Consider the following 10,338-nt stretch of genomic DNA (forward strand, 5'->3'; position numbering starts at 1 on the left):
AAAAAAAAAAAAAAAAAAAAAAAATAGAACTGGGCCGGGACGATAGCGCAGTAGAATAAGCACTTGCCTGGCAAGTGCAGGGTCCTGAGTTCAATCTCCGGTACCACAAATAAATAAATAAATAGAACTAAAGTCACTGTTTTGGGGTTTTTTTTTGAGACAGGGTCTTGCTATGTAATTTAGGCTGGCCTTGCACTCATGGCAATCCTTCTGCCTCAGGCTCCAAAGTGCTGGAATTACAGGCGTGCACCACCACGCCTGGTATTGAGTCACCATACCCCCCACCCCTGCAACCGGGGATTGAACTCAAACCCTTGCACTTGCCAGGGAAGTGCTTATTCTACTGAGCTAGCTCCCCAGCCCCCTGAATGCTTCTTAAGGTAAACACTTCACCAAAAGATTTAGAATAGTGACAGCTTATCTGTGTCTTAGACTCCCTAGCTGTATGTTGAAGTCTGGTCTGGCAAGAAAAGCTACTTTTAAAAAAATTTTATTTATTTATTTTTTAAGGGCACCAGGACCAATGATCACTAGCTGCCCAAGTCCCAAAAAATTATGCTTCTGAAATCTCTTGATGTCGATTCTGCACACAGAACAATCAAGTTGTCCTACGTGTGCCACTCACAACAGAAGCCCTTTTTTGAAATTTTTACATTTTTATTTTATTTGTTTATTTTTTGCAGTACTGGGGATTGAACTCAGGACCCTGCACTTGCCAGGCGAGCGCTTATTCTACTGAGCTATCTCCCTGGCTACTTTTTTTTTGTTTTGTTTCAGTACAGGATATACAGGGTCTCACTACACAGATCGGACTTCTGATGATCCTCCTGTTTTCAGCCTCTCAAGCGCTGGGATTACAGGTGGGCACCACCACACCCAGTCTTAATCACTGCCTCAGTGCACCCCAGGGGCAGGGTGGCATGGCAGGCCTGGTATTGAAGGGAAAAGCTACTTTAGAAAATTAAGGAAAAATTGAAATTGCTCACTGACCTTTTTATCATGAAGACCACGTCAGAGGAGTGAGCTATTCCTTTGCTCCCTTGCTTGTGCCAGCTCTTTGGGGGCCTCAAGGCCTGAATGCTAGATCTCTAGAGAGCTTGTGGTCCAGCGCTCTGTTTATAGGCAAGTAAAATACCATTATTCCCTGCCTTCCATTGTTGATTATGATGGTGGTGGTGGTGTTGATAAGGCCCAAGGAAATTAAGTGACTCATCCCATGTCACAGGAGCAGTTAGTGACAGAGAAATGGAGGGGGAATAGACTTAGCTTTCCTGTTATGTTATTTGTTGACTTCAAAGCACAGTTTGAAAAGTGGAATTAAATCTATTCAGTGCTGATTAAAACCTTAATTTTCTGAGGGGTTTCCTCTTTCACTTTGTGCCCTGGTGGCAGCTATAACTGGCTGGAGTGCTTCTTCTGAAGGGTCTCTGGTTGGAAACCTGAGAAGCACATGAGAAAGTGGTCAAGGAGGATGGAGTTTTTCCTTCCCTTTGAACTTCTTCATTTTCTCTGTTAAACTATGAGCCTGTATTTACAAACCTTGAAGTCATGGTTGAAGCGCCATAGAAATCTGATAATTATTCTCCAACATGAAGTGGGCTGATTTCCCCTGGATTTGAAGATGCATTTATCCCTTTGCTTTCAGAGACCATAAATACTCTGGTTCATTTATAGATTTGTTTAATGTTTCTTCAGATTGCTAGTGCTATATTTTTCTGGGTAATGTTAGTCCAAAATCTGTATTTTGCGTATATGGAAACAGCTGTTACATGGCTTGGAGAAATCACTGAATCGGGTCAGGCACTGCTGCTGTTCTCTCTCACTATGTCATGCAGAGAAAGGCAACAAAATGGCTTTTGTAACCACAATTCATATGATGCCACTTAGCTTAATGCAAAATCTTCCTTTTGATTTTATGGCTATTTTTTGACTTGATATCACAGAAGGAAGATGTCTGTGGAAATGATACAAGCTCAATAAATGTTTATACACATTGTTCCCCTCCATTACAAAAGTACGTATTATAGAAAATGTGGAGATAATAAGAAAATACATCAAGGGGTTGGAGAGATGGCTCAGTGGAATAAGCACTTCCCTAACAAGTGCAAGGGCCTGAGTTCAGTCCCTGGTTCCGAAAAAAAACAAAAAACAAACAAACAACAACAAAAAAAAAACCCAAAACTTCATATCTACAGAGCCCCAAAACATTTTTTAAAAAAGATATCTTTTGGGGCTGGTGAGATGGCTCAGTGGTCTAAAGCACCTACTTAGAACAAGCTTAGCAAAGCACAGGGGCTGCGGTTCAATCCCCCAGCACCACATGCCAGCCAGTCCCGCCCCCTGGTGGGCTGAGCTGGCCACACACACACATAAATAAATAAAAACTGTTTCTGGGAATTTCTCTTTAAAAAAAAAAGAAGATATCTTTTAGAATGGGGAGAAAAAAAGATATCTTTTTGTTTTGTAACAGGGTCCCGCTCTGTGATTCAGGCTGGCCTTGACCTCAAGGCAATCATCCTGCACTTGGTAGGAGGATCACCGAAAAGTTCAGGAACAATCTGGGCTACATAGTAAGTTCAAGGCCAGCCTGAACTGCATAGCAAAATCCTGTCTCAAGCAACAATCAACACAGTAAAAACAAAACAAAACAAAAAAACCCGAACACCCCTCCCAATGATATCTTAAAAGAGAACTTCAATCAAGATGTTCAGAAAATGGTTATTATACTCCAAAAATTAAAGTGATCTCTCATTAGAGATACAAACAAAGCAATGGGCCAGGGATGTTGGATTGCTGCTACAAATATCCAATTATGGTACTTCTCAACCCAAGGAAAATTTGACTTTCTAAAATGAATGAATAAATTTATTTTGTCCTAACTGTAGATGATTTCAAATAAATAGAAGAGGAAAAGTCACCGTTTTACAATATAAAACCAACCATTGTACACTTCTGTACATATGCTCCTTAAAGCCTTATTTTCATATTTCTAGCTAACTCATGTTTATATAGTTATAGGGCCGGCCAAATAGCTCAATGGATTGCAGCACCTGCAAGCAGGCGCAGGGGCCAGGGTTTCAGAACCAGTCGGGGGTGAAGTGCCGGCCTGCTGCCGGGGCTTGCAGAGTGGTTGCAAGTGCCTGTAATCTCAGCTCTTGGGAGGCTGTGAACAGGCAGATCACTCAAGTCTGATCTAGTAGTAAGATCCTGAACCCTGAACACCCTGTAGACCCTTCCCTAAAATAAAAAAAAAAAAAAAAGATATGATTATATACAAGTTTGCATCTTGATTTTTAGCCCAATCTTAAAATATAGTTTCTTCCATTATAGCCTATTTTATTATAATTTTATAGCTCTATAATTAACTTTGAATATTGTCTATTGCTTAAGTTTTGTGTTTGTAGCATCCTAACTATACAGTGATTAATATTTCTGTGTACAAACTTTCTCCATGTGTGAGGGTATTATTCTCTGGTGACAGATTCCTTGAGAAAGAAGGTGTTAATGAATAATTCTAAATTTTTTTATATACTCTAAAAGAGTTGCTTATATTTGTATCTTTTAGCACAATCATTTTTATCATCAGAAAGTGGGACATTAATTTGAAAAATGGGACAAAAATATTAATGGAGTATTGGGACGAATATTTGACATTGGAACTATTCAAGGAAATCAATTTCTTCCGATTTCCATATTCAAAGATAAAATATTATGGTAGCATTTGGAGGAAAATATCTGAAAAAGTAAGAGATAGTGAGTCCCTCAGTTCACATTAAAGAGCTCTGTAAAAATAAATAAATAAAAATAAAGAGCTATGCATATGTAAGTGCCCCACATTAGACATCTTATTTAAAGAACCATCAATAACATGGCCTGATAAAACGATCTTGAATTTTTTTTTTTTTTTTTGTAAACTCATGTGAGTACTGTCAAATCTATTTTTTTCTTCTTTATTTTTATCATGGTAGTGGGAATTGAACTCAGGACTTTTGCTAAGTTATTAAATTATATGTGCTGGACTCAAACTTGCAATCTTTATGCCTCAGCCTCCCAGAGTCCTGGTATTACAGGTGTGTGCCACCATTCCTACCTCAAATTTGTTTTTAAATAAAAGTTCTCCGTACTGTGAATGAGTGCAGGCAGCAGGCAAACTGTAACCCATAGCTCCCCATCAGGGTTATTTCCCCTCTTGCTTTTGTGTCATTTTGCTTGATTCAAGAGTCTGGGAAGTTCTGCTGTCAAAAGTGTGGTCTTCCCGACAGACACCAGGAGCAAGGCCTGGGCCACACGGGAACTCCGTCAGTACTCAGTACTTACAAGAGCGCTGCATAGTTAGTCATTCTCAAAGGCTTCAAACAATCCTGTTCCTCAACAAGGAGGTCTTAGAGAAAAACAGCACCTGAGGTCATGCTTACTAACTAATATTTCTAAAACAGATGTCTGAGAATAAACAGAATGAGGAGAGTGGGACGATCGCTCCAGTAAATAAAGGTGAGAGCCAATTCGCGCTGGGCGTGGGGCGTGGAGCTTTGACCAAAGACCGAGGGCTGCGCTGGGCTGGGCAGTGAGCAACGGAGGGGAGGCCTGCAGCACCGGCCTCTGCCCAGGGCCTAGCGGCCTGCGCCCTTGTTTTTCTGTCCTCCGCAGGGCAGAATGCAGCTGCGTCCCCAGCGCCCAGAAGCTTTTCGTTACTGCTAGGGTGGAGCCTAGGCTTGCCTGCTGATCCTCCCTACACTCCCCTCGGAGGACTGAACTCAGGCCCTCTAGGGAAGCACTTATTCCACTGAGCCATATCCCCGGCCCCGACCCCTCCCACATTTTCATCGTTGATGCTATTACAAAAAATGAACTGCATGTCACATCTTTTTTGTTTTGATGTTTTAATTTTTACTTTTATTAGTACATGCTTGCAGTTCATAATGAGTATATTCCTTGAGGGGAATTTTTACCTGTGTGTAACATGTCTTAATTCTTTTCACATGCCGCCCCCTTTCTCTTTGTCCTCTTCCCATTTGCAAAAGTGTGATGGGTTCTCAACATAGAAACCAGACCAGAATCCAAAATTAAAATTTAAATATGAACCTTTTATTATCGGGCCCAGGACCACTTGGCCATACTCACGCAGGAGAGGACAAATGGCCAAGAGCCTTAGAAGTATAGAGGTTTTAAAGGCAGAAACTGCATCCTGTTTGGCAAACAAATTTGTCATTTAACATAGGACAGTACCTTTAAGGACAGCGTGACCATTACTCAGCACACATTTTTTCTGGGAGCACTGTTTTTTTTTTTTTAGGAACTCTCAGTATATTGATGATTTATCAACAGTACACCAAGCCTCCTTGCAGTCTTACAAGGAAGCAGGGTCACAGAAAATTGAGCTGAGTAATTTTTTACACTTAGTTTTACATTAACTCATCACAAAAAGATCTATCTTCCTATTTCCTATTACCTGGCTTTTATTTTTCTGTTTGATTTTTTATGTCAAGTTTCTTGTAAAAGAGAAACCAGGAGATATTTAAGCTAATTATCTGATCTATTTCATTTAACATTATAATCTCAAGTTATATCCATTTTCCTATAAATGACTCCAATTTCTGTATTTTATTACTTATGAATTCTGTAAGGGCTGGACGTGGTAGCACACACCTGTAATCCCATCACTTGGGAGGCTGAGGCAGGAGGATCATTTCGAGTTCAAGATCAGTCTGGGCTACAAAGTGAAGGCCAGCTTGAACCTCATAGCAAAACCCTGTCTCAAATAAATAAATAAATAAATAAATATTGTGATATGCATCCTTTATGTCAGTAAAAAAAAAAATGTTTTTTCTTGAGATAGAATCTTGCAATGAAGTTTGAGCTGGACTTAAACTCACCACATTGCTCAAACTGGTCTCAAATTTGTGGTAATCCTCCTGCCTCACCCTCCTGCATGCTGGGATTACAGGAATGTGGCACCATACCCAGTTCATATATCAATACTTTTTAAAATACATATATACACACAAATATTTTGAAGAGTCCATTGTTAAATGTTCACTAGAACACTGCTGCTTATAAGTTGTTTAAAAAGATATCCAGGGGCCAGAGAGATGGCTCAGTGGAATAAGCACTTCCCTGGCAAGCACAAGGGCCAGAGTTCAATCCCTGGTTCCACAAAAAGAAAAAAAAAAAAGTTCTCAATTTGGGGCCGAGGAGATGGCTTTGTAGAATAAGTGTTTGCCTGGAAAGTGCAAGAGCCTGAGTCCAATCTCCAGTTCCTAAAAAAGAAAAGAAAATTCTGTGTAAACAACCGAGTCCCATAAAATATTTCTCTTGAGTTTTGGCAGACTCTTATGTCCTCAGATGTCCCATGTTTGCATCTGATTAAAAAATATAGTTTCAGCATGAATTGTATCTCCCTTAAAGTCGAGAAGTAAGATGAAATTGAAGTGGAAGATGTGTGCTCAAACTTCACTTGGTTGTCCATGATTTGAGTAGCATCTTTGCTGAAATGAATAACAGCTTTAGAGTATTGGAAGAATAGGTTTCATTTTGGGATCTTATTCACAATGTAGTGGTTAGAAGCATATGCTCTCTATCGCTTTTTCTTGTTTTGGTTTTGTTTTTGTTTTTTGTGACAGGGTCTCACTGTATAGTTCAGGATGGCCTTGAACTCACTACTACTTGAACTCAACTCTATTGTTCTCTTTAACCTAGACAGTGAACAAAATCATACTTCAAACTAGATTGTGATGGTGTACACCTATAATTACACCTATAAGTACACCTGCACTCTGCAAGGCTGAGGCAGGAGGATTACAAATTGAAGCTAAGCTTGTGCAATTTAGTGACTTAGTGAGTCCCTATGTCAAAATGAAAAATAAGTGGCTGGGGAGATAGCTTGGCAAGCTCAGGGTCCTGAGTTTGATCCCTGGCACACCCCCCAAAAATAAGAATGAAAAAGAAAAAGAAGAAAAGGCTGGAGATGTAGTTCAGTGTGAAGGTCCTGGGTTCAATCCTTAGCATTATAACAAAAAAACCACAATACAAAAAATAAAATCAAAGCTGCCGATCAACAAACACAGCCGTACATTAAGCCCTGATCTTTAGTGTTTGCTGATTTTCAGTGTAGAAATCCTCCCACCAATTCTAAGTTCAAGCTACCAACACAGCATCATTGAACATGGAGTTGGGAGAGACACACAGTTGCACACCTTGATGTAGTATTTCCAATATCCAAATCCAACAGACGTAAGTAGCTTAAGAGCCTATGGTACCAGAAACTGTAGTAAATAACTAGGAAATAATGACCATCAAGTAATTTCTACATTTTAAAAAGTAGATTGACTAAATTGTATGTATTTAATTAATTAATTAATTAATTTAGAGACAGGATCTTGTTATGTAGTTTAGGCTGGTCTGAATTCACTTGGTAGCCCAGGCTGGCCTTGCACTTGAGATGATACTCCTGCCTCAGCCTCCCCAGTACTGGGATTACAGGTATACACCACAATGCCTGGCTAAATTTTAGTTTAGTTTTTTTTTTTTTTTTTTAATGAGCAGAATATATTTACTGGGGGAAAGAAAGCTTCTGTCTGAGAGAGGGACAGGAGGGGCCCCAAGCGGGTGGTCCCCTAAATTTTAGTTTTGACTGTCTTAAATTTTATCTCATAGAATTCCCGAAAATTGATCAGCTCTTATGAACTTGTGCGAGTTGATTCCAGCACATCATTGCTTAAAGAAAAAAATCTTTCTTAGTTCTTGCTATGCAAGTCATATTCACAAATGCACTTGAATCTTTGAGACCTCAGGCAGAGATAAGAAGTCCCTTCTTTGGAAAAGTTTGGTGGTCTTTTTCTTTGATTTTATATATTTTCTCTCTCTCTCTCTCTCTCTCTCTCTCTCTCTGTTCTGTATTCTTAAAGCCAGGTCTACAGGGTGTTCAGGGTCTCACTATTAGATCAGACTCATAGTGACTCTCCTCTTTACAGCCTTCCATGTACTGTGATTTTATATTTCTTTTTGTTTGTTTGTTTGTTTGGTGGAACCAGGTATTGAAGTCAGGCCCTTGCGCTTGCCAGACAAGCGCTTATTCTACTGAGCCATCTCTGCGGCCCTTTATATTTCAATGTCCATAAAATTTCTAAACTTAAATTGTGTGTGTGGTGGCACAATTCCAGCACTGAGGAGGCTGACGCAAGAGGGTTGCTACAAAGGCCGGCCAGATAGCTCAGTGGACTAAAGCACCTGCTTAGGCAGAGTGCAGCGGCCAGGGTTCGATTCCTGGTCAGTTGTGCTGGCCCCGCCCCTGGAGTGGGCTGAGTCGATGATTGAGACTGGGCATGGTGGTGCGCACCTATAATCCCAGCAGCACTGGGATTATGTTGAATGCAACATAAGGAAGACAGGCATCCATCCCAGATCAGGCGGGGTGTAGCACCCATAATCCCAGCACTGGATCATGAAGTAATCACAGTCTAAAGCCCATTCCAGTGACTACATGTGGCTTTGGGGGAACACCTGGATACAAACCATAATAGGTCTGATATTGGAAATGTAGTCAAATATCTGGTATTTGCAAATGACTAGAGAAGGGTAATGACATCACAGCTAATCAGTAAGTGTGAGCCTACTCATGCCATAGGCTTCATGGGTGATGTGTAGTTCTAGTACCAACAGTGAACCTAACTTGTTCATTTGCTTTGTTGGTTAGCAAGCAAAGAAAATTCCTATCAGCGGCAAAACAAAGGTGGTTGCGTGGACTCTTCACAAATGACGAAGAAACCAAAACAGAATCAACTTTTCCCCATCACTGACTCAGAAGTAGATTTGGTCAATGCTTATCTCGAACAAAGACGAGTCAGGCGCCATTTTGCAGCCCACAAGGTGAATCTGGCTCAACAAGGCAGTGAAACCTCTGAGCGTGACAGTGGAGAATCTGACTCAGGAGCCTCTTCGTGGAAGGAGAGTGAAAGTGAACACCACCCCTCACTACAAAGCATGCACAGGAGAAAAGTCACTCAGAGGCACCAGAATCTGGGAAGTCAACAACTCCGAGAAAGGCCTTGCCCCCATTGCAAAGCTATGAGAACCAATGAGTGGTTAACACATCATTTCCTACAAAGAGCTTCAGAAATGGTTCTCACAAAAGACACTCATGAGGAAAGTTCCATAACTGAAATCAACACATAGTTCAGTACAATTTGAATTTTGTCAAGCCTTTACCTTATTTGAAGCCAAATAGAAGATACGAAAAGTATGAAAAAAATCACCAGAACCCTAGGGGAGGAGACTTTAACAATAAAATCTCTCTATTAACAACAACAACATGCTTGGAATGCAAGAGGTAAAATTTCAGCCAATTCTTTATTCTAAGAAGCCAGCAAATATGTGCATGGCACCATGGGAGCACTGAAGCTCTGCATCCATTATGATTTTTTTTTTAATTCAATCAAAAGAGCACCAGATAGCTACTTTAGGCCTTGAGTATATGTATTTTGTTTATGTCTATAATACAATGAGAAAGGTCTTTGAAAACATCTTTATGTTGAGAAATCATTTACATTTATTCATATGATTTGATTATTTGACTGAATGAACAAAGGTGCATAATTTCAGGTGATTCTACCAGAGCTCTGTTGCTACATGTGTCCACTTGGGGTTATTGAGGAGGGTTTGAGGCCCTGGAATAAGACCTGATTCCTAGAGGCAGGGGAGGCAGCATGACCTAGAAGGGCAGCTGAACCATAGACTTTCTTTTTTTTTTTGGCGGAACTGGGGATTGAACTCAGGCCATGGGCTTGACAGGGAAGCGTGTATTCCACTGAGCTATCTCCCCGGCCCCTGGACAATAGACTTTCGACAGTTCTGTGTAGGGCATGAAAAATGCTAAAGATAAAGATTTTTTGATACTTATTAAAATGGTAAAGACTTTATTCAAGACTATGGGAAAAAAAAAGACTATGGTACTAGAGGTCAATAGGCATAATAGATTGAGCTCCATTCCTAATATAACAAAAGTGGAGATTTATAGCTAAAGACATGGATGTGGGTGTATGTCAGTGGATAGAAAATTACTAAGGTATATCCAAGGATAGGAATTAATTCTTGCTAAACTGACTAACAAGATTCTTGCTAAAGGCAAGTCAAAGACTTTTATATCAAAGATGGGAGATGAGAGAGTACATTGGATATCAAGCATACTCAGGAATAAAAGTTTGGGGGGACTCTTTTAAAACTTAGTAATTAAAAGCATTTTCACTAAAACTGGGTTGAGCAGACCAAAGACAAATCAGTTGAAGCCTAGAAGATGGTTCAGAGGATTCTGATTAAAATTTGGCCAAGTGGGCATAGTGGCAT

The 10,338-nt window shown here is 40.2% G+C and overlaps 1 protein-coding gene and 1 non-coding gene across 2 annotated transcripts in view; one reads left to right on the plus strand and one right to left on the minus strand.

Moving 5' to 3' along the window:
• Window positions 1–9,209, plus strand: part of Ssmem1 (serine rich single-pass membrane protein 1) — an 11,423-nt gene extending 2,214 nt beyond the window's left edge. The window contains exons 2-3 of the mRNA XM_004642774.2: window positions 4,437–4,491; window positions 8,693–9,209. Coding sequence (XP_004642831.1) covers window positions 4,437–4,491; window positions 8,693–9,171 — 534 coding nt within the window. The 3' untranslated portion in view covers window positions 9,172–9,209. The remainder of the gene's footprint in view (window positions 1–4,436; window positions 4,492–8,692) is intronic.
• LOC111813038 lies at window positions 508–641 on the minus strand. The gene has a single exon (XR_002818383.1). It is a non-coding gene; the product is annotated as a U11 spliceosomal RNA (small nuclear RNA).
• Window positions 9,210–10,338: the final 1,129 nt, after the last annotated feature.

This window comes from Octodon degus, unplaced genomic scaffold (genome assembly GCF_000260255.1).
Source record: "Octodon degus isolate 3935 unplaced genomic scaffold, OctDeg1.0 scaffold00160, whole genome shotgun sequence".
NCBI classification, from domain to species: domain Eukaryota; kingdom Metazoa; phylum Chordata; class Mammalia; order Rodentia; family Octodontidae; genus Octodon; species Octodon degus.